At 46.9% G+C, this 24,470-nt stretch overlaps 1 protein-coding gene across 1 annotated transcript in view; it reads left to right on the top strand.

Moving 5' to 3' along the window:
- NXN (nucleoredoxin) overlaps positions 1-24,470 on the top strand; it is a 131,539-nt gene that overhangs the window by 94,576 nt on the left and 12,493 nt on the right. The window contains exons 6-7 of the mRNA XM_030185674.1: positions 18,482-18,661; positions 20,720-20,844. Of these exons, the coding sequence (XP_030041534.1) occupies positions 18,482-18,661; positions 20,720-20,844 (305 nt within the window). The remainder of the gene's footprint in view (positions 1-18,481; positions 18,662-20,719; positions 20,845-24,470) is intronic.

The raw sequence follows: 24,470 nt of genomic DNA, 5'->3' as shown, positions 1-24,470 counted from the left end.
AGTGAAGCGAGGACGGCAATTCCTGCTGTGGAGGGTAAACGGAGGAGCGGAACCTCTGCTGGGACAGGAAACATCATTATCTCCTCCCTCTGATTCCAACATACCTCCTTGCCCGGCACTAACTGTGATGTTGGGAGAATGTTGCCACGCTTCCAGAAGTGTAGTGTTTGAACTCTCTGGTGGGGATCCTATGCTGCAGCAAAAACGCTTGGAGAATGGGACCCGCGATTTTATCGGAGCCCCAGAAACAAAGGCAGTTAGCCTTGGAAAAATCTGGTTAAAGCTTAATGAAATGGAAGTAACTCTCCAGAAATCTTCAGGTGAGGTGTCCACCTTGTTTCTTAAATTTGAAGATTTGGTAAAGACAGTGGAAGTAGTAAAGGAAAGTCTGTCCACTCGGGTTAATTTGATTCAAAATGAAGTAAAACTACTACACGACTTCAATACTATAGCGGCTAAAGATAAATTAGCTCTTCATAGAAAGATTGAGCAGATTGAGAACTTTAATAGGTGTTAGAACCTTCGTCTCTTGAATTTTCCTAAAGTTCCAGGGTCTCTACCTATGGATTTATTTAAGAGATATCTGCATGAAAACTTAAAAATTCCACTAGATGCTATTCCTCCGATTAATAAGATCTATTACCTGCCAAAAAGGCCCGGGAAAGATGAAGGGAATTCCAGAGGTGGGGAAGAAATTGATTTGAATAATATATCTGCTATTCTGGAACAATCGATAGAAAACGCTTCAGAGAGAGCTACACTTTTGGTTTTGTTTGTGTTTTGAACAAGATCTCAATGCTATTCTAAAACTTTAAGCACTCCAAAGATCTTTTTGGTGGTGCAAAAATTTGGGTCTACCCAGACATTACTAAAACAACCCAAGAAAGGAGAAAGATTTTCCTGACTATGAAACAAGATGTTTTGAAACTTGGTGGAACATTCTTTATTGCTTATCCATGTAAATGTGCGATTCGATTTGGAGAGACTAAGTATATGTTTTATATACCTGAGCATTTAAAAGTTTTTCTAGATAAGAAAAGGTTGAAATAATGTTGGAAAATACAATATGTAGAGGTTTCACACGTAACCTTTAATAATTTAAATATGCCTATATAACTCCTATTATATTCCTTTACATGTCCCCCTACTATAGTGGTCTGAGAGAGCTGAATTTATTTAAATTTCTTTATTATAACATTTTCTTTGCTGCTATTATTGTATAGCTGTGTTTCTGTTTAACAAGTGAATGACTTGTGAAAATTATTGTAAAACATATATAAATAATAAATTTAAAAAATGATTTAAGATGGGACCTGTAAGTGTCCCCTGTCCATCTGCATGACACATGTTGTGGCAAGCTGGATTCTTGTAACCCAGCCAATCTGACCATGCAGGAAGTATTTTAAAATATGTTTTGTTCCACTTACTACAGCTTCTCTGCTAGCAATTGGCAGGGGCTCCTGAGCCTTTCAAGCTGCCCCTCTATGGGCTGTACTGGCCCTGAGGCTGGCACATGTGAACATACATTACATACAGGGCCGTGCCTAGGGTCTCTGGCGCCCCCCCTGCAGCCTATCAGTTGGCGCCCCCCCCCCTGCAGACTATCAGTTGGCGGCGGCGGCGGGCCCCCCCCCCCCCCCCCCCCCGTGAAAATGATCGCTCACCACTTGCCACACTGACAGGAATTGTCAGCAATATTCTTAAAAACAAATTGCTATACATTGCAAAATAAGATAGCAGATGTAAATTCTCAAAGTGGACATATTCCAAACATTAAAATGAAAATAAAATGATTTTTTTTCTACCTTTGTTGTCTGGTGACTTTCTTTTTCTGATCATGCTGGCCCAGTATCTGATTCTGCTGCTATCTGTCCTCTTAACTCCGTTTCCAGGGCTTCATTTCCATTTATTTCTTTCCTTTCCTCCTTTCTTCTTCATTTCTGGTCCTCAGCTTCTGCCTATTTTCTTCATCCATGTGGTTTTTCTCCTCTCTTCCTTTTCCCTCATTTCATCTCCTTCATCTCTCTTCCCTCCCCTCTATGTCCAGCAATTTCTCCTTTCTCCCTGAGCCCTGCCCTCCCAATCCATGCCCATCCATGCTCCTCTGTCACCTGCCCCCTCCATTCATCCCTATCCAGCAATTCCCCTCTCTCCCTGAGCCCTGCCCTGCAATCCATATCCATCCATGCCCATCTGTCCCCTCCATTCATCCCTATCCAGCAATTCCCCTATCTCCCTGAGCCCTGCCCTCCCAATCCATGCCCATCCATGCTCCTCTGTCACCTGCCCCCTCCATTCATCCCTATCCAGCAATTCCCCTCTCTCCCTGAGCCCTGCCCTGCAATCCATATCCATCCATGCCCATCTGTCCCCTCCATTCATCCCTATCCAGCAATTCCCCTCTCTCCCTGAGCCCTGCCCTCCCAATCCATGCCCATCCATGCTCCTCTGTCCCCTGCCCCCTCCATTCATCCCTTTCCAGCAATTCCCCTCTTTCCCTGAGCCCTGCCATCCCAATCCATGCCCATCCATGCTCCTCTGTCCCCTGCCCCCTCCATTCATCCCTTTCCAGCAATTCCCCTCTCTCCCTGAGCCCTGCCCTCCCAATCCATGCCCATCCATGCTCCTCTGTCACCTGCCCCCTCCATTCATCCCTATCCAGCAATTCCCCTCTCTCCCTGAGCCCTGCTCTGCAATCCATATCCATCCATGCCCATCTGTCCCCTCCATTCATCCCTATCCAGCAATTCCCCTCTCTCCCTGAGCCCTGCCCTCCTAATCCATGCCCATCCATGCTCCTCTGTCCCCTGCCCCCTCCATTCATCCCTTTCCAGCAATTCCCCTCTCTCCCTGAGCCCTGCCCTCCCAATCCATGCCCATCCATGCTCCTCTGTCCCCTCCATTAATCCCTATCCAGCAATTCCCCTCTCTCCCTTCCATGACCCCCCCCCCCTCGCATCCATGCTCCTCTCTCTCCTCTCGCTCCCATGTCCCAGGCTGGCCCGCCCTCTTCTCCCCCCCCCCCCCCCCTTCGCATCCATGCTCTCGTTTCTCCCCTGCCCTCCCGCTCCCATTGTTCAACTGCCCACCCTCTTCTCTCCCCCAAACATCCCTTTTCTTTTTTTTTTCTTTTTAAATTTACCTCCGTGGCGGTTCCGGCAGCGCAGCGTCAGGGAAGGAGGCGGCGCTCCCGACGTCTAACCTACCGGAACCGCCACCACGGAGGTAAATTTAAAAAGAAAAGAAAAGGGATGTTGCGGGAAGGTGAGCATGGTGCGGCGGCGCCCCCCAGAGAGAAGCGCCCCCCTGCCATGCTTACCTCGCTTACCGTGTTAGCACGGCCCTGATTACATATGTGCCTAGCTATTGCTCTTTGACAGGATAACGCACATATGGACTGTGTGCGCACACACTGAACCCTTGCCACACAGCTTCCAGTATTGGGTAGTGGATGGAAAGAGGAGGTTCCTCCTCCAGGTTTGTTTAGTTTTGGTTTGTGTTTTTATGTTGTTTTTATTGCTGAATAAGCAAAAAGGTAACATTTACAGCAACTGTGGATAGTAGTTTTTATAGTCATTGGGATTAAGATGTCAAAACACACAAATATAGCCACATAATAAGGAAACCATGCACCCCATCTCAATAGAAACCCCCACCCCTATAATACAAACCAAGAAGAAGTTATTCAGCCATAGAGAATAACTGGAGAGTAACCTAAGATTGCCTAAAACTACCCCTCAACTTATGGAAATAAATGGCAATAGCTTGCAAGGCAAAATACGGAGCAAAATCATAAGCCTCTATTTGCAGAATAAGCTGTAGCTGATCTTGTTCTTGGTATCTGGTTTTGAAAACATATCATGACCAAAAGCTTGTCATTGAGTGACTAGTAAAAACTGAGAGAGTATAGCTTGCTTACATATTTTGATAGTTAAAACCAAGCTATGATTCTGGATCCACTCTCCTGGGAATTTGTCTCCACTTCTACAGTATTGGCTGACCATGGTACATTGCTATGAGGTGGTGAAAATGTAAAGCTGTTCATGTGTTTTGTAGGGTGGTGGTCTACCCTATGAAATCTGTCCCCGTTTCCTCTGCCCACCAATTGTTGACAGTTGGAAAGAGCTTGGCGTGGACTCTGGCATACACCAAACAATGACTTGTTCAAGTAGAAATGAAGATTGAGTGTGCCCCCTATGCAGCAACAGAAGGTGCTAGGTCATCTTTCATTGCAGTAGAGCAGTGTTTTGAAATCCTTAACCCTGTTTTATTTTTCTTTCTGTTTGAAATTGATTGAATTACCCTGCCCTAGACCGCTATTAAATGGACTTGGAAAAATTCCGCATTTTTAGGTATAACTTGTCTGGAATGTTTTTACGTTTGGGGAGCGTGCCAGGTGCCCTTGACCTGGATTGGCCACTGTCGGTGACAGGATGCTGGGCTAGATGGACCTTTGGTCTTTCCCAGTATGGCACTACTTATGTACTTATGTACCCTTGTAAGACATACAGGACCAAGTGAAGTTTTTAATAGCCCAAGTTTTTTGGATTATCTTCTGCTGAAACCAGACATGGAGACAGCACCACTTACATTATGAAGCAGATGTCATTGTGTTTAATTATACACATACAATAACTGGCAGAAAAGAAGTCTCTTGTATGTTTTAACAATTCTTATTAGATAAGGTATGATTTTTAGACTCAGATGATGACATTTTGTTCTAAATACCAAAATATTGGAAAGGGGCCAAGATGGCATCAGGCTAGTAGTGTGCTGCAGGACCTCTGCTGTATTTCCTCATTACTTTTGCTTCTGAAATTGACAAATTGCAAAAGGAAGGTTCAGGTCTACCCCCACTCCCCCAACCGAGCTGACTGTGTCCCCAGCACTCACCCAACAGATGCTTTTGTGCAGCCTACCACAGAGGATGGAAAGAGGGACATGCCAATCTGTGTTGCTGCCTGGCACAGGAGGGATAGCCTCTGCTGAAAGACCCTGGGAGAAAGTGCATTGGCATGGTGTTGAGTACCCAAGAAGTATTTGTTAGAGAATAGATGACAGCTAGAAGCTAGACTTATCCCTGAAAGTGAAATGGGTGTTTTGATGAAGGTAGAACCATCTGTCCGAGCTTGCTGACCCCTCATTAGGGGTATTAAAGGAGACACTTGTCGGCAATTGATAGTAACATAATAGCATAGTAGATGACAGCAGATAAAGACCTACATGGTCCATCCAGTCTACCCAATAAGAAACTCATAGCATGTGTTACAATATAACATATACTCTTCTTGATCTTGATCTGACCTTGCAATTTTCAGGAGTCTGCCTGACACTGGACTTACTACCCATCTGCTGGAGTTGTTGAAACCCAATCCAGCCCATCCAGATGTGTTTAGCCATAATCAGGGGACAGACTATAGAAGTCTGCCTGGCATTGGCCTTATTTCCCAGCTACTAGAGTTAATCTAAGCATTGCTAAGTTTTGTTTTGCTTCCATTCTCTTTTTATATAGGAATCCTTTGTGTTTATCGCATGCATTTTTTAATTAACGTTTTCATCTCCTCCCAATCTCACAGGAGGGCATTCCAGGCATAAAATGATTTATGGGTCCTATGACTGACCTGAAAACCTGTATTTTTCAGTAAGGACAGCGTTGGTTAAAGCAAGAGGGAAAGTTGGGAAGAAGTGGAAAAACAGGTGGTGGTTGTACCTCTACTATTGCTAAAGATCAGTCAGTGGTACATAGACTTGAGATTCTGGACAATTTTCCCCCTTCTCCCCCACCAAACCACCACCATTGTAGCTCAAAAGCACTGAGTTGGAAAGATCAGCCTCCTATCCTTCCCCTCCTCCACAAAGACAATATTGTATGCTTTCTGGTAAAGGGAAAGGTATTTGTCATGTATTAGGCTTCTCCTCTGGGGAATCTGAAGGTGACTCTGTCTCGGTTAGGTTGTAAGCTTCACAGAGCTGGGGTGGTCTCTGTACACTTTGAATTGCCCTTCAGAAGAATAATGGTTACAACCCATCTGCAACTACTTCCATAGCCCGTGTCCACCATATTGTCTCGGATGGATTTGGAATTTTTCCTCTTCAGTTGTATAGATCCTTAGCCTTTGGATTGTAACTGCTGTAGAGGGTGTAGTTTGATACACAATTGTGTAAGGACAGTTTGACTTGAAAGAGAAAAATCCAAATCCAAGCCTTTTGACAGTTTCCTACTGATACTGTTTGAATATACACTATCCCTCTAACTGTATAAACTTACATGCATAATTTGGCACTTAATGTGCAAAATTGTTTGCACAAGATGTGGAATATTGCCAGTTATGCATGCAACTTAATTGTTAATTAGCTGTTAATTGGCTTTAACAACCAATCGGTGTTGGCACTAATTTGCAATTATACATACAGCTGCCCTTAGTATTCTACAAATTGAGTACGCAAACTCCATAGCATGCAACTGAAAGGTGTGGTCCTGGGGGGGGCATAGGTGGGTCAGGGCATGCCTAGCACTTACGTGTGTAGGTTATGCACCTGACAGCAGTTGCACCAGCCATTGAGCTAGCATAAGTGCTTGCGCCTGTTAGGCTCATAAACATGGACTTCCTCCACGACCCTCCAGACCGGTCAAGACGCGTGGGTTATGGCCTCCTACCAGCAGAGGGAGACTGAGAAACACTGAGCTTTTGAATACTGTATATATAACCTGTGCAGTACATCCACTAGCTAGTATTTTCTCAGTCTCAGCAGAGGTAGATGGACAGCCTGTGCAGTCTTCAATAGTCCGGTGAGGTAGCTGGATTATACGGTTAGGGGATTCATTCTCTGATTGCCAAATTTAATGTGTTTTGACTATTCCCTGTACGTGGTTTAAAAAAAAAAAAAAAAAAAATTAAGTGCTTCGGGGCCCTGGGTCCGGTGGGGCCCAGTTTTTTCCCCCTGGGGTGTCACACCTGTGTTCAGGTCCCTCCCCCTGTGCTGCTCTCTTTGGAGACTCTGGCAGCTTTGTGCCTCGGCTGCTTTTCTAATATTGTAGCCTTGAGAGCCCCTCACTCCTCAGCTGCCAAAAATTTGGGTGATGTCTCTTTAAGAGCTATCTGAAGCTTTTCCTTCATAGGAACGGACGGCAGGTTCGTTCACTGTTAGTAGCGAGTGAGAGCAGTGCGAGTGCCTGTGCTGGGGAAGCGGTGAGTGAGAGATTTCTTTTGGCGCCGTTTTGCACAGCGTGTTGGGAGCTTCGGGGTCATGGCAGGCAAACTCCTTCGCTGTCGCGCGTGCTCGCGCCGAGGAGTAGAAGCTCCGGGGGGTCAGTGCCGGTTGTGCGGCGACCCGAAGCAGGCCTCGCCGATGGCGGCACCCCCGGTATTGAGTGCGGAAGTCCCAGCGAGTGCGGGGGTGTCGGGGGCGGCAGGAGCATCGGCAGGGACGATTTCGGCGAATTTAGTTTTGGCGGGAATGTCCGCCATTTTGGATTCCGCGCGTCCCGCGGAATCAGCTGTTTTTGGCCCTGCTGCTCCCGGATCGGTACAGAAGGGGGTGCCTGAGGGTACAGGAGGCGTTTGTTTTCCTCCGGATTTTGTATGGACCCTCTATCAAGCCTGGAAAGCAGGACCCACACCTTTAGGGGAGGGGCCTAGTGCGGCAGTGCCTAAGAGGCCTCGTTTTGAGTGGGACAAAGAGGAGGGATTCTCTCCTGTAGGATCCGAAGGTGCTTTTAGTGATGTGGGGGACCCTGAGGGATTTGAGGGTTCTCAGGATCCGGAGTTGGTGGTCCCTGGGGAGGACCCCTCCGTAGTGCGGATTTTTCACAGGGAGGAGCTTGCGGAGCTCATTGAGCAGGTCTCTTCAACCCTTAAGTTTGAGCAGCCAGAGGTGTCTTTGGGGGAGGCTAGACAGGTGGACCCCTTGGTTAAGGGGATTCAGCGGCAGGCTAAGTCTTTTCCCATGAATAAGGACATCCGGGATATGGTGTTTCAAGAGTGGCATTCGCCGGATTCTCCCTGTAAAGTGTCTAAAGCAATGTCTAGATTGTACCCGCTCCCACAGGAAGATAGAGATTCCTTTAAGGCACCCACAGTAGATGCGGTGGTGACAGCAGTTACAAAAGCCACGGCTATTCCGGTGGACGGGGGGGACTGCTCTCCGGGATCCCCAGGATAGGAGGCTTGAGGCCTTCCTCAAGCGGAGTTTTGATTTGTCGGCCCTGGCCCTGCAGGCCTCGGTTTGTGGGGGGCTGGTTGCGCGGGCGTGTTTCCGCTGGGCCGAGAAGCTGCTGGATGATTCGGTGGAGGTTGGGACCTCCGGTGTACAGGAATTAGCCAAATTGGAAATGGGATCGTCCTTTTTGTCGGATGCGCTTTATGATTTGCTCCGTGCCTCGGCCAAGAATATGGCTATGCTGGTGGGGGCACGTAGAGCACTGTGGTTACGAGGTTGGGACGCAGATGCGGCTTCCAAAGCCAAGCTTTGTTCGCTTCCTTTTAAGGGGTCCATGCTTTTTGGTGAGGATTTGGATAAGTTGGTGCGCGGACTCAGTGATGCCAAGGCCCCTCGTCTTCCGGATTTTCGTCCTAAGGCGGCTTCCAGGGGTATTTCCTCCCGAGGTCGGTTTAAGGAGGCTCGCCGGTATAGGCCCGGGAGGACTAGTGGCTCCTTTAGAGGTCGGTTCTTTCAGCGCACTCAGTCCTTTCGGGGCAATCGGCGCGGAGGGCGTGATTTTCCCGCAGGAGGACAGGTGTCGGGGCGTAGTTCGCAATGAAGGTGTGCGGGCCCAGGCTCTGGTTCGGGTAGGGGCTCGGCTGAGTCTATTTTACCAGGACTGGGTCCAAATCACTGCGGATCAATGGGTTCTCGAGGTGGTGCGAGACGGATACGCTCTGGAGTTCGACGGCTCGCCTCCCGAAAGGTTTCTGGAGTCTCCTTGTCATTCGAGGCTCAAGCGGAAAGCGGTACGGGACACTCTGGCTTGTTTGATCAGTCTGGGGGCGGTGGTCCCTGTTCCCCCCGCTCAGCGTCGCTTGGGCTGCTATTCAATTTATTTTGTGGTCCCAAAGAAGGAGGATGCTTTTCGGCCTATCCTAGATCTGAAGGCGGTCAATGCAGCTCTCAGAGTCCCCTCTTTTCGCATGGAGACATTGAGGTCAGTCATTGTCGCGGTGCAGGAAGGGGAGTTTCTCACGTCTTTGGATTTGACGGAGGCTTATCTGCACATTCCCATTCGGGCCGCTCATCAGCGATTTCTGCGCTTTGCGGTTTTAGGAAAGCATTTTCAGTTTTGCGCTCTGCCTTTCGGTTTAGCAACGGCCCCTCGAACATTTTCCAAGATCATGGTTGTAGTGGCGGCGGCCTTGCGGAAGCAGGATATTCTGGTGCACCCGTACCTGGACGATTGGTTGATTCGGGCCAAGTCCCAGTCGGAGAGCGAGGTGTCTACTGCTCGGGTGGTGCAGTTTCTTCAGTCTCTGGGCTGGGTAGTGAACTTCGCCAAGAGTCACCTGGTGCCGTCACAGTCGCTGGAATATCTGGGGGTGCTTTTCGACACCAGGAACGGTCGAGTCTTCCTGCCGGGCCCTCGGATTCGCAAGTTGCAGGATCAGATTCGTCTGTTCCTGTCGGAGGCGGCTCCGACGGCCCGGGAGTATCTGCAAGTTCTGGGGTTGATGGCGGCCACCATAGAAGTAGTTCCGTGGGCCCGGGCGCACATGCGGCAGTTGCAGTCAGCTCTTCTCAGTCGGTGGTCACCCCTGTCGCAGGGGTTGGACGTGTGTCTTCAGCTGCCGATAAGCCCACGCCTCAGTCTCCAGTGGTGGCTAAACCCAGGAAATCTGGACAAGGGAATGCCGTTGGAGGCTCCACAGTGGGTGGTCCTCGTCACAGACGCCAGTCTTCAGGGCTGGGGAGCTCATTGTCTCGGTCAGGTAGCTCAAGGTCGTTGGTCTCAGGTAGAAGCTCAGTGGTCCATCAATCGTTTGGAAACTCGGGCCATTCGGCTGGCGCTGCTGGCGTTTCAGAGTCTGCTGTTGCGGAAGGCAGTCCGGGTGTTCTGCGACAACGCCACCGCCGTGGCTTATGTCAACCGTCAGGGGGGCACAAAGAGTCAGGCGGTCGCGGAGGAGGCAGCGCTGTTGTGTCAATGGGCGGAGGCTCATCTTCTAGCGCTCTCCGCGGCACATGTGGCTGGAGTAGACAACGTGGAGGCAGACTACCTAAGCAGGCATTCTCTGGACCCAGGAGAATGGGCGCTTCATCGGGCGGTGTTCAATCGCATTGTGTCGGTCTGGGGACTTCCCGTGATGGATCTCATGGCAACCGCCCACAATTCTCAGGTTCAGAGGTTTTTCAGTCGGCGGAGGGATCCTCGAACGGAGGGCATAGACGCGCTCCTGATGCCTTGGCCGCAGGAGTTGCTGTATGTGTTTCCTCCATGGCCGTTGGTCGGTCGAGTGATTCAGCGCATTGCTCGGCACCCCGGTCAAGTGATTTTGGTAGCCCCGAATTGGCCGCGTCGGCCGTGGTACGGAGATCTGGTTCGGTTGGCAGTAGCGGATCCTCTGCCGTTGTCAGAGTCAGGGGTGTTGTGTCAGGGACCGATAGTTATGCCGGATCCGGATCGGTTCTCGCTTACGGCCTGGCTCTTGAGAGGCACAGGTTAAGGAAGAAAGGTTTTTCGTCCAGAGTTATCCATACGATGTTGAGTTCGCGTAGGCAGTCCACTTCGTTGGCGTATGTCCGGGTCTGGAGAGTATTTGAGCATTGGTGTGTAGGTAGACAAGTTCTTCCCTTTCGAGCGTCGGTAACAGATGTCTTGGAGTTTTTGCAGGATGGTATGGATAGGGGTCTGGCCCTTTCTTCTTTGAAGGTGCAGGTGGCAGCTTTGTCGTGTTTTCGTGGGAAGATCCAGGGGAAGTCGTTAGCTTCTAGTCCGGATGTGGTGCGATTTTTGAAGGGTGTTAAGTTACTGCGTCCGCCACGGCGGCGGATGGTACCTCCGTGGGATTTGAATCTCGTGCTGGAGGCTTTGGTGAGACCGCCGTTTGAGCCCTTGGTTTCGGTTTCGGATAAGGATCTGTCCCTAAAGACTGTGTTCTTGGTGGCTATTACTTCAGCCCGGCGGGTGTCGGAACTTCAGGCTTTGTCTTGTAGAGAACCCTTTTTGTCTTTTTCCAAGGAGAAGGTTTCGTTGCGCCCGGTGCCGTCCTTTGTGCCCAAGGTGGTGTCAGAGTTTCATGTGAATCAAGTTATTTCCTTGCCAGTTTTGGGTGATTTGGCGGGGGATGCGGAGCAGCGGCGACTGGCCAAGTTAGATGTGCGAAGAGTCTTGCGCTGTTACATTTCCAGAACTCGGCACTATAGACTGTCGGATCGCTTGTTCGTTCTCCATGGTGGTGCAAGAAAGGGCGCGGCAGCTTCCAAAGCTACTATAGCTAGATGGTTGAAGGAGTCAATTGCGTCGGCATATTTGCTGAAGGGTCGCGTGGTTCCTAAGGAATTTTCGGCTCATTCTACCAGGGGAATGGCGACCTCCTGGGCGGAGAGTAGTATGATTCCGCCGTTAGATATTTGTCGAGCGGCGGTGTGGTCGTCATTGCATTCGTTTGTTAAACATTACAGGATTGATGTACATGCCAAGGACGAGGCAGGCTTTGGGGCTGCAGTGTTGACCTCTGGCCTTCGTGGATCCCACCCTTAGGATGTTACTGCTTTGGTACTTCCCACGCGTCTTGACCGGTCTGGAGGGTCGTGGAGGAAGGTGAAATTAGGTCTTACCTGCTAATTTTCTTTCCTCTAGACCCTCCAGACCGGTCAAGGCCCGCCCTGTCTGTACTTTAGGCCAGGAGGTTTGTTTTAGTCTGGTCTTTCTGTTGTTCTATCTTGGCAGCTGTTGAGTGTGATTTCTAGGGTTTCAGACTTTTGTTGTTATGAGTCTGGTTAGGTGGGACCGTGTTTGAGAGTCCACCTGTGGAAGCACACACAATAAAAAGGGCACAATGAAAGAGATGAAGAAAGTGTCCAGTTGGCAGTGACCACGTACAGGGTAGTTAGTTGTAGTTGGTGTTTTGGTTTTCTCTGCTTTGTCAGGGTTATACTGGCTAGTGGATGTACTGCACAGGTTATATATACAGTATTCAAAAGCTCAGTGTTTCTCAATCTCCCTCTGCTGGTAGGAGGACATAACCCACGCGTCTTGACCGGTCTGGAGGGTCTAGAGGAAAGAAAATTAGCAGGTAAGACCTAATTTCACCTTACGCTACTATTCTATAAAGACAGTTACCTGTGAAATTCGCACTTAATGCTTGTAGAGAGTTACCCCTTATAGGCTTTTAATGTGTCGCATGAACTGCTCTGTTAGTCGATTTGCTATAATGTTACTCCCTACCGTACAGTGTGCTGGTGTGCACGTTCCTGAAATACTGGACCTAGCAACCCATTGATAGTGTGGTATGGTGTTTGCATGCCAGGTAAACCAAACAGAATATTTTTAATTCGTCTATAAATTCACTTTAACTCTGCAAGATGTTAGATTACACTATTCACGTTCTCTTATTTGGATGTTAACATGTTTCATGCCCCATTTTGCATAGGTGCTCAGTGTGGAAAATTGGACACCCAGGTCAGGATGTTCACAATTCCCCAGTGGTTTTTTTTTTGTTTGTTTTGTTTTTTAAAGTTCCTGCCAAATGCAGAGCTTTCAGTAAAATACATATAAAAATGCCAGAAAATGCATTTTTCATTTACCGTCATATACAGTGGGAGTCACCACTCTTACAGCAGGGTTTCTAAACCCAGTCCTTGGGACACCCCAAGCCAGTCTGGGTTTTAAGATATCCACAATGAATTTTGCATACTTAATGTGGGTATCTTGAAACTTAACTGGCTAGATGGTGTCCACAGGACTGGGTTGAGAACCCTTGCTCTGTGTAATCCACATTAAGTGCTGGTGATTATATATGGAAGTGATGATTTCGCAGCTTGCATATATGTGCTGGCACTTAATCCATATTGAAGAGGAGGGGATAATTCTATAACTTTGCACTTACATAAGTGTGTATTCCATACAGGAAAATAGCCAGTTACACTGGTATTCCATTGCAGGGCCAATGCTTGGAACAATCTGCCAGGAACTTTACATTTATATTGTTGTGTGAGTTCAGGAAGCGTTTGAAAACGTATTTTTTTGTGAAAATGTTCTGCTAATTCTTAACATGAAAGAGGCAGTGAAAAGGACAAGATTGTATGTGCATTTATTTTATTGTGTACGTTTTGGGTACTCAGTTTTTAGGCAGAATAAAAATGTTTAAACAAAATAAATATATATGCATACACACAAACACAAGTGCTTATGGAAGTTCTCATGCCTAGTTTTGGAAGATGTGTACACAGTGCTTTTTTTGTAGAAAAAAAGGTGCCGGTACTCATTATGGGCGGGGTCACCACATATGGCTCCACCCCTATGATAGCCACACCTACATTAACCACACCCCCTATACCAGCCATGGCGCATATAAACAGACATCATTGAAAATATTATAGTACTATAGGAGAAAAAAATAACGTGATTTTTTTTCATGATAAATAATCTCTGTAAGCTCTTACAGCTCCAGTATACCCAGTGCAAAATAAGACAGCCAATGTAAATTCTCAAATTGGACATATTACAAACACTAAAATGAAAATAAAATGATTTTTTTCTACCTTTGTTGTCTGGTGACTGTTTTTCTTTCCATATTGGTCCCAGTCTGTGATTCTGCTTTCCTTTGTTTTCGCTTAACTCTTCTGTGCCATTTGTCATTTTTGTCTCCTTTTTCTTTGCTTTCTTCAATATTTTTCAAGCTCTCTCTCTGTCCAGATTTAATTCATTCTTACTATCCATTCTTTAATTTCCTTCATCTACCTGTGGCTTTTCATCTTTTCCTCACCCTTGTTCTCCCCATGCCTCTTCCTCTTATTCTCAGTCTTTCTCTATTCCCCTTTTCCATCCAGCAGCTCTGCTTTCTCTCCCCATCCTTCCAGTGTCTCCCCTATTTCTTTCTGCATTCTTCCATCCAGCGTCTTCCCTCTTTCTCTCCCCATCCTTCCGTTTTCCCTCTCTCTCTCCCCATCCTTCCGTTTTCCCTCTCTCTCTCCCCATCCTTCCGTTTTCCCTCTCTCTCTCCCCATCCTTCCGTTTTCCCTCTCTCTCTCCCCATCCTTCCATCTGTTTTTCTCCCTCTCTCTCCCCATCCTTCCATCTGTTTTTCCCTCTCTCCCCAATCCTTCCATCTGTGTTTTCCCTCTCTCTCCCCATCCTTCCATCTGTTTTTCCCCTCTCCCCATTCTTCCATTTGTTTTCCCCTCTCCCCAATCCTTCCATCTGTTTTTCCCTCTCTCTCCCCAATCCTTCCATCTGTTTTTCCCTCTCTCTCCCCATCCTTCCCTCTGTTGGTTTCCCTCTCTCTCCCCAATCCTTCCCTCTGTTGGTTTCCCTCTCTCCCCAATCCTTCCCTCTGTTGGTTTCCCTCTTTCCCCAATCCTTCCCTCTGTTGGTTTCCCTCTTTCCCCAATCCTTCCCTCTGTTGGTTTCCCTCTCTCCCCAATCCTTCCCTCTGTTGGTTTCCCTCTTTCCCTTTCTCCCCAATCCTTCCCTCTGTTGGTTTCCCTCTCTCTCCCCAATCCTTCCCTCTGTTGGTTTCCTTCTCTCCCCAATCCTTCCCTCTGTTTTTCCCTCTCTCTCCCCATCCTTCCCTCTGTTGGTTTCCCTCTCTCTCCCCAATCCTTCCCTCTGTTGGTTTCCTTCTCTCCCCAATCCTTCCCTCTGTTGGTTTCCTTCTCTCCCCAATCCTTCCCTCTGTTGGTTTCCCTCTTTCCCTCTCTCCCCAATCCTTCCCTCTGTTGGGTTCCCTCTTTCCCTCTCTCCCCAATCCTTCCCTCTGTTGGTTTCCCTCTTTCTCTCTGTCCCCAATCCTTCCCCCCCCCCCCCCCCCCGGCGACACTCCGGGCGAGTCCTGCACTTAGTGTTTTTTTTTTTTTTTTTAAGACTCAGAACGTGCGAACGATGCAGCCGGCAGCGATTGAAAGAGGCTGTCTGGGCTGGCGTCTGCGTCGGAGCTTCCCTCACCCTCTGCGAGTCCCGCCTTCGTTATTACAACTTCCTGTTTCGCGGGACTCGCAGAGGGTGAGGGAAGCTCCGACGCAGACGCCAGCCCAGACAGCCTCTTTCAATCGCTGCCGGCTGCATCGTTCGCACGTTCTGAGTCTTAAAAAAAAAAAAAAAAAACTAAGTGCAGGACTCGCCCGGAGTGTCGCCGGGGGGGGGGGGGGGGGGGGAAGGATTGGGGACAGAGGGGGGGGGCGGGGCGGGCAAAAAAAGGTGCCGGTACGCCGTACCATTACGTACCGGCACAAAAAAAGCACTGTGTGTACATAACGTATAGTACTCTATAAGTTGCACATGTAAATGCACACGCCACCCATGCAATGCCTTCCTGCAAACTATACGCTACTGAAGATATGCACATAATTACAGAATAACGCTTAATAGCATTTTTGGCACATATGTTTGTGCATATAAACTAGTATTCTAAACATTTATGCCCATGATTAAATGTTAGCGCCTACTTTATAGAGTCATCCTAATAGTAGCCCGATTTTAAAAACAAAAAAAACCACTATTTGTATACCGGCAAGTGGTGCCAATTGACTAGTGAAGCCAGAAAGGTTTTTTGTTTTGTTTTTTTCACAAATTTTCAGGCAAAAAATTAAAAATCAAATGAGGCAGGGGATTAAGGAAAATCTGTCTCCTTAATCCTCTAAAGTCCTGGCTTAAACAAGCACTTTATGAAATCCATGTGTGCCTTGGAGCTTGTGCAAAAGCTGATGGGGAATTTTTTATAAATATGTATATTCCCATTTATAAAATGGAAAATGCACATACACTTTCAGTCCACCTAAAATACTTTTCCTTAATATCTGCATCAAGGCCAGCTAAACAAGTAAAACAGCAGCTTTCTGAAATTGCTATTTGCATGTGTAGATGCTTCTAAAGTGACAACCTTAATCATTTTATAAATTCTACAAAGGAGGAAGGAAATCCCAGTCCCACCTGGTGGTTCTGCTACTCTAATGCCAGTACCTGATTTTTATTTTTGCAATGTCAGTTCTATAATCACAGCAAAAAGTGGCAAATGAAATTCAGTAAAATAAAAAATCAAAGAATGCAATGAAATAATATCGATATGCTCTCCAATAAAGGAAATTACAGGGCCAAACAAAGAAATAATTAACAAGCCTCCCCAAGCCTCTATAGTGCTTTAAAAACTCCAAGATTCACATCTGGACTCAAATTTCCTCCTTAGCTTTAATAAATTCCTATAGCTGATTGGGTCAGAAAACATATGATTTACACTCAAAATTTGACAATTACAAGGCAGATGGAGCACATAGCACCCAGTGCCTGTGCTCTAGGTCACAAGACCAAGAACTCCTGGCACCCACAACCCCATTGACCCCTGGCCTGGGCAGCAGATTCCAAAGAAATGATAGTTGCTGCTCACATAGGTTTAAAGTTGTCACGTCTACCACTGGCCCTATAATCAGCAAAAATGGTAAACCTCCAGCAAAGTCTTTTCCCACAGTTGGATGATGGTTTATGCCAGTGCACCCCAGCAAAGGAGCAAATAGCAAGGTCAGGGAGCCAAAGAAAATAGTTTTCCTTGAAGACAAACAGCTGTTGATAAAAACTTGCAGGCTGCAGTAGAAGGAAATTGCTGGGAAATGTGGGCTTTCCTTTGGACACCATCTGCTGCTGCTGCTGCCTTTTCCAAGTCATGTCAGCTGGCATGATATGCTCTCTTCTGGCTCTGTATACTGACAGGGGGCAGCACACAGTCTGCTCATTACCACCTGCTCTCAGCAGTTCCTCCTTGTCCTCCTTCCTTGAGTACCCTAGGGTTACAGAGCTCCTTTTTATACTTCCCTTTGAAATGTTTTTATCATTTATTTATTGCATTTGTATCCCACATTTTCTCCACCTATTTGCAGGCTCAATGTGGCTTACATTATGCCGCAATGGCAATCACCATTAACGGAATGAGAAGTACAGAGTGGTATTACAATTGAGGTACATAAATATCAAGAAGTTAGAAGTAAATAAATAATACATATCAGGTATATGAGATCAAGGACAAGGTATAACGGTTAATAATAACAATATGATTAAAGTAACCAAATTAAGAGTTCAGTGTTGGCTTGTTCTGGTTCATTTTTTGATGTCAAGTCTTTTATGAAGGATTCTTTTTATAAGTCTCTTTGAACAGGTTAGTCTTCAGTAACTTCCAGAAGGTTGCCAGATCGTGCGTTGTTTTTAAGGCCTTCGGTAGTGCGTTCCATTGTTGTATGCAGATGTAGGAGAAGCTGGATGCATATAATTTGTGTTTAAGTCCTGTACAGTTGGGGTAATGGAGGTTTAAGAAAGTGCATGATAAACTTTTTGTATTTCTTGCTGGTAGGTCTATGAGGTCTGACATATATGACGGGGCCTCTCCATGAATGACTTTATGAACCAGGGTGCAGATTTTGAATGTAATTCGATCCTTTAGTGGGAGCCAGTGTAATTTTTTTCTGAGGGGTTTGGCGCTTTCATGTTTCGCTTTTCCAAATATGAGTCAGGCTGCAGTGTTTTGGGCTGTCTGGAGTTTCTTAATAGTTTGTTCTTTGCATCTGGCATAGATGGAATTGCTCTTTGCATCCGGCATAGATGGAATTGCAATAGTCCAGATGGCTTAATAGCAGTGTGATTGCACCAAATTGCGGAATACCTCTCTTGGGAAGAAAGGTTTCACTCTTTTAAGCTTCCACATTGCATAGAACATCTTTGTTACAGTTTCATGTGAATATCTAGAGTAAGATATTCCCACAATAACTTCCCAATCCCTTATGTGTTCTATTTGTCTGTCTTGAATAGATTGTAAGCTCTGTTAAGCAGGGACTGTCTCATATGTGTTTTATGTACAGTGTTGCATATGTCTAGTAGTGCTATGGAAATAAGCAGTAATAGTAGTGTTAGCTTTAACTGAACCTACTGACAACAGATTTATGTTTATCGTGGTGACTTACAGAAGTCACAGAGTGTACTGTTAAAGTATAAAATTAATCATTAAGAAATACTTTGATAACCAGAAACTTGCTCATTCCCTTTGTATGTGTTTCCATTAATGTTTGAGGAGATGGAAGGTGTTAAACTCAGAGAGTTAGACATATATTTTGGAATCTTTTGCACACACTAGTGCTGAGAACTACTATGATGTCCACCCCACATTACTGATGTGGTGTGAATCCTGTTTTGATGCAAGAAATGGTAGCTCAGGATTTTGAGCTCTGATTTTTGTATTGCTGGAATCTATGTGCTGTTAGCTGTGCAGGGACTCTGTAGTCATTCTTTCTTACCATGGCTACAAGATGCTGGGATGGAGATTTACTGAATTGTGATCTCTTCTGGTTACAGGGATTCCAACGCTAATCGTGCTGGACCCCCAGGGAGATGTCATCACACGGCAGGGGCGGGTGGAAGTGCTGAATGACCCAGAATGCAAAGAGTTCCCTTGGCACCCAAAACCTGTCCTGGAACTGACGGATTCCAATGCGGTGCAGCTGAATGAAGGGCCCTGTCTGGTTCTTTTTGTAGGTATGGAGCAGCACCAGGAGAAGCAAAAATCCCTTTGTGAAATAAAATGCTCTGCTTCTGTCTACTTTGATGTTCTCATTATACTTTTCTGTCGCTGACATAATCAAGAGGAGACAGGAAACTTGAAACCTTGCAGCCCGATTTTTATTATATCCATACATAAACATACTAATCAATTAGTGATAACATGAGGCTAAGAATTATAGCCTTGCAAATGAGGATAAAATTCCTACTCTGTAATCGTCCATCCATTGGTTGTCAGATTGCCTTGTGGGAATATCCAGGTCTAGGGTAGTCTTTCTTACAGCCCTGCTATCGAGAAACGCAACACAGGCAGTCTTCTGTCATCTTAATTGTGCGGTGACCGTGATAATTTATTCAATGGATCATAGGGTGTAATTTGTGGTGAGCCAAAGTCTTTCCTTCCCTGTTGCTGTTCCTCTGACTCATGGATTTAGATTTGCTTTATCCAAAACCAAGCTTGAGGCAAGTTGGGACAGTGAAATAACTTGTGTGCCTGACTAAGTGAGCTTACAGTCCAAGCGATACCCAAGTCAATGGAGAAGTGACATGAGTTGCCCAAGATCACAAAGTGTCAATAGGAGACGTGGGAATACTGCTTCATAACTTGCTTCTCTAACCACCAGGGGTTATGGAGCCCCAGTAATGGCTCTCATGCTTCGGTCGACCATCTTGAGTGTTTAGCATCTTTAATCCAAAGGGTACTTACAATTTAATGATTCAGAGGCGCATTGATACCCCACCCCAGCCATTGGCTTCATTGGTCTGGGTATCGATAAATCTTTCAAGTAACAGAGTAATAATGCTGCTGTTCATATTACCCAGTTGCTACTGTATAAACCAGGGTATAGAGAGACTAAGTAATATAGCCAAGGTCATGCTAAAAATCAGCAAGTGAGCTGAGATAAAAACATGACTTCCATGTGATTTTCAGAGGAAAACTTTTCAAGCATGTTCTTTACGGCAACCACAATGCTTACTGAATCTACTAAGTCCTTACTGTCCTGTCCAAAGTTTGAGATCTTTAAATCAATACTGGTTAGTTATCCCTACTAGATTAGATTCAACCTGTGAATCTGCCTTTTTCTTTTCTTTTTATTTTAACTTGGCTTCTGCTTTATGGAAATTCCCTCCCAAATCATCTTTGTTTAGAGTCCAATCTAGCAGCCTTTAAGAAGAATTTTTTTTTCTTTTCTCTTCCTTTCTTTTGACCGTAAGTGCTTTACATGCCGAAACAAGTAACCGTGACCCCAATGTATATATCAAGATATTTAATGTAAATGTGCTTTCAGTTTTAGACAGCTTTTGTTTTAATTTTTATATAGTTAATGTTATAGTACCTGAACCATTTGTAAACCATTTTGATTGGTATATCAAAAATTATAAATAAAAATAAAATGGGAGGTCTAAAACTTGGAAACATACTGCTCGATATTCAGCAAAATTTAACTGGCCAGGAATGGCTACTGGCCAGTTAAATAGCCTTAAGCCAACTAAGCACTAATATTCAGCGTGAGATAGCTGGCTATTTCAGCTGAATATTGGCCTTCACCGGCTGTGTTGCGCCAGTGCTGACCGGCTAAGTTTAGCAGCCAGATAGGCCCGTATAAATAGCAGGTCTATCTTTGGCTGCTATAACTTAGCTGGTCAGCAAATTGGCTATGTGCATTGCGGCCACACAAAAAAAACTGAAAACCTGGAAATATTTGAATTTATGGGTTTGCTGCCGACTCGCTACCAACTGCGGGAAGCAGCCCAGCTAACTCCTGTGGTCTGAATATCAGCCCAATAAAGTTGGTTTGATGGAGTAGTGTTCTGATGCCCTGATCTAGCATTTCTCTTGATTTGCTTATTGTCCCATGTGCAGTTAACCCTCTCCTCTGGTCTTTCTGGAGGCATCTGTGCAGAGGTTTTGAGGCACCTGTGGATTAATGCAGCATTGAAAAGTTTGCCACGTGGTGAAATTTATCTGTTTTCTGATAGGAGCTATGCATTCAGCAGCAGACGTGCACTTAAGGGTTTCCATTTACTTTTCAGATTCAGAGGATGATGGTGAGTCGGAGGCTGCTAAACAACTGATCCAGCCCATAGCAGAGAAGATAATTGCACAGCACAAAGCGAAGGATGAGGAGCCCCCACTGCTATTCTTCGTGGCAGGCGAGGTGAGTGCTAAATACCCAGAGGGCTATGAAGAGCATCTTTAGAAACCTCCTGGCATCTGTTTCCTCCAGCTGCATAGCTCTAAGCTAGAAGCTGTGGTCTTTTTCTGCCGTCATCTACTATGTTACTATAAAAAGACAGGTACAAATCAAGGTAAGGTATACACAAAAAATGGCACATGTGAGTTTATCTTGTTGGGCAGACTGGGTGGACCGGACAGTGCAGGTCTTTTTCTGCCGTCATCTACTATGTTACTATCTCGGTTTCAGCTTTTGTGCTGAAACCAACCCAAAATCTGGATTCAGCCATGCTTCAGTTTCCCCTACGGCTGTTTCCTCACCACAATTTTGAAGGCTGCAGGTGATAACCCTGACTTCCCCATTTGAAGGGAATTTACTTCTTGCCCACAAGTAACCTAAGCCTACCTCCTTGATGGATGAACTGATTGGCAGGGCCAGTAGGGAGCTTGGTTTGGTTGTCAGTGGACAAATCGATGCAGAGTGTGTAATCCACAGTACACTACATATGTGCTGCAACAAAGAAGCCCAGATTAATCCTGCAAGTCACAGTGCATGGCCAGCCTTCTGCTCATCTGCTGCTGCTGCTGCAATATTGGGATCCTGCTGCTCTGGGCTCTGCATTTACTGTGCTTCCTCTGATCAGGTGATTCTTGTAAGGTGCAACATCTCTACAGGGGAAAAAACCTGCGAGAAAGTAGCCTACTTACAACACACATTCCATCTGAATGTACATATCAAATTGCTGTTAAATGAAGGGAAACAAAAGGTTAAGCAACCATTTAAAGTCACTTTTAGTAGTGAAGTAATGAGTTGGAGTGTCCCTGGATGCATGTAGCCAACCTTAAAATAGCACTGTGCCCAGGGCAGTGGCGTTCCTAGGGGGGCAGACACCCGGGGCAGCACCCCCCTCACGATGCAGCGCGGACCCCCCCCCCCCCCCCCCCCGGGTGCATGCTGCTGGGGGGTGCCGCGGCGCGCGCCTGCTCTGAGTTCCCTGACTTTGCGCGTTCGCTGCAGCTCCCTCTGCTCTGCCCTGGAACAGGTTACTTCCTGTTCCGGGTCAGAGGGAGCTGCAGCGAACGCGCGAAGTCAGGGAACTCAGAGCAGGCGCGCGCCGCGGCACCCCCCAGCGGCGTGCACCCGGGGCGGACTGCCCCCACCGCCCCCCCCCCCCTTGGTACGCCACTGGCCCAGGGGTATCTAATATTGGGATGCCTGGCCTGGGCAGGGAGAATTTTTCCCATCAGGGCCAGGCACCCTACTGGGAGGGAGTGGTGCCCAAGGTGGGAGTTTTTAAACCTTGGACAGAGCTGGGGCGGCTGGCGAGAGAGAGCAGGCCTCCTTCCACCCGCCCATACACTAGCTACTGTTGTTTACTGTCAGAAGTCACAACTTTGATAATGGGAGTACATGAGCCTGGGTTGTTGACGTCACACTGAAGCTGTTGTTTGGTGCAGCAGGGATAGCAGCACCTAGGTTGCACACCCCTTGCTGCATGGCAGGGATGTCCTGCCCCCCTCCCCCACTTTGGGCTCAGGCCCCCCTCCAAAGCTGCGGCACTCTTGAATGGCTGGCAGGGATGCCCAAGCCTCTGCCAGCTGAAGAGATCCACTGCCCCTGCCCCTCCCCCCCCCACACACACACACCCAGGTGCTGCCTCAGTAGCAAAGTTGGCAGCATGCTTTCCAGCCATCGATGCCAGCACTCCTTACGCATGTTCACTTCATGTGCATACTGAGCATGTGTATGGAGTATCAACAGGGAGGAAGTCGGCGATGTGATTTCCAGCTACTGAGGCTGCATCAGTCAGGGTTCAGGCAGTGAATCTCTGTGAGGCTTGGACATTCCTGCTAGCAAAGGTAAGATTTTTAATGGGGGAGTGGAGAGCAGAGAGAAAGTGTGCTCCCCTCTGGGCTGCCTGCAATACCCCTGCAATGTCATATGTGGTTAATGAATCCCATTGATGGGTTTACTTGGCCTGGGTCAGGGTGTTATAGTTGCCTATGTTTGAAGTGGCAGGGATGGAATTGAAAGTGTCACTTCTCTGTGCTGTAACTACTTATTTCACTGCCAATGTGAATATGGCAGTTAAAGATCAGTCTGCCAGATAGCATTTTAGGGTGAGAGTAGAATGTTTTCTTCAAGCAGCTTCCTGCAGGAAGGAGCAGAAGTTAAAGCAATAGTTAGGGAGTTTTGAAGATGCAGCCCTCTCTCCCCCTTAGCCTCCCACAGCCATGTCACCAATTACTAGAATAGATTGGTAATGTCTGGGCTCCTGCCAGGGCAGCAGAGCAATGATGCCAGTCCTCCTCCAAGGGACTTGAGGGAAGGGAAAGGAGGGAGAGAAGCACTGTAATTGGGTGAGTTGACTGATTATTGTAGTAAGAGCAAATAATTAGGCTACGCAGCAGCCAGAGTGAAAATGTACAGATTAGGGAATGCAAAAGAAACTGTTTCCAAGGTTGAAATTCAGTCCTTGTTAGTTAATGAGGATGGCACAAAGCCTGCTCATTTCTGGGCAGAAAAAGCTTTTTAGAGGTTGGCAGTGGTTCTTGGAGCACTGGCCTGTCATGTTCTGGTGTGGCTGATGGAAGTGTGACAGCTGGGTATAGCAATAGAAGGTTTATAGGCTGCAGCCAAAACTGAACAGGAATACGTTTGTCTCCTTTTCATTCTCAGTGTGTATTAATACTGTGAGAGTGGAGACTGGCCTGCAGTGGACCTAATCGGTGCCAGGATTGTATGGCCTCTAGCTGCTCTAATAGGGTCATTGTCTGACGAGAAAAGGGGAAATGTGTTCATAGATATCAGTTGCTCTTTTTAAGCTCCAGGTTCAGATAGTCCATATTGGTCCTGGAGATAACTGGATTTCCTGCATACTTATTGAATGAAAATAGGAGTATCCCAGAAGGATACGGTACACAAGCTTTCAAGGTAGCACAGCTGTGTGCAGATGCTTACTCATTTGGTTGGCACTGTCACTTGGTCTGTAAGTACTTTCCTAATGAAGTGGAGGAGTGGCCTAGTGGTTACAGCACCAGGCTTGGCATTCAGGGGTGCCCAGTTCAAATCCACTGCTGTTCTTTGTTATCTTGGGAGAATCACTAAACCCTCCATCTTTTCAGGTACAACATTAAATACCTAGAGGTGTGTTTTCAAAGCACTTAAACTTACAAAGTTACATAGAGGCGTATTTTACGTGGAACTTCGTAACTGCTTTGAAAATTAGCCACCTAGTGTACCTGAATGTAACCCATCTTGAGCTGCTACTGAAAAAGGTGTGAGCAAAAATCCAAAATTAATCTAAAACCTTATTGGTTTGCTGAAAAAAGACAGTACTAATTTGGACGCAAGTTGATGATATCCAGCAGTGCCAAGACAGAACAGCTCTTGTCAGTGGTGTTCCTAGGGGGGCGGTGGGTGCACGCCGCTGGGGGGGGGGGGGGTGTGCCGCCGCCGCGCGCCTGTCCTTCGTTCCATGCTCCCTCTGCCCCAGAACAGGAACCTTCCATGCATGGAATGAACGAAGGACAGGCGCGCGCGGCACCCCCCCAGCGGCGTGCACCCGGGGGGGGGATGTTGCGCTGCACCCGGGGTGCAGGGCGCAT

This window comes from Microcaecilia unicolor, chromosome 13 (genome assembly GCF_901765095.1).
Source record: "Microcaecilia unicolor chromosome 13, aMicUni1.1, whole genome shotgun sequence".
NCBI classification, from domain to species: Eukaryota; Metazoa; Chordata; class Amphibia; order Gymnophiona; family Siphonopidae; genus Microcaecilia; species Microcaecilia unicolor.
The sequence above is the reverse complement of the archived record's forward strand: the minus strand, read 5'-3'. Positions and strand labels throughout refer to the sequence as shown.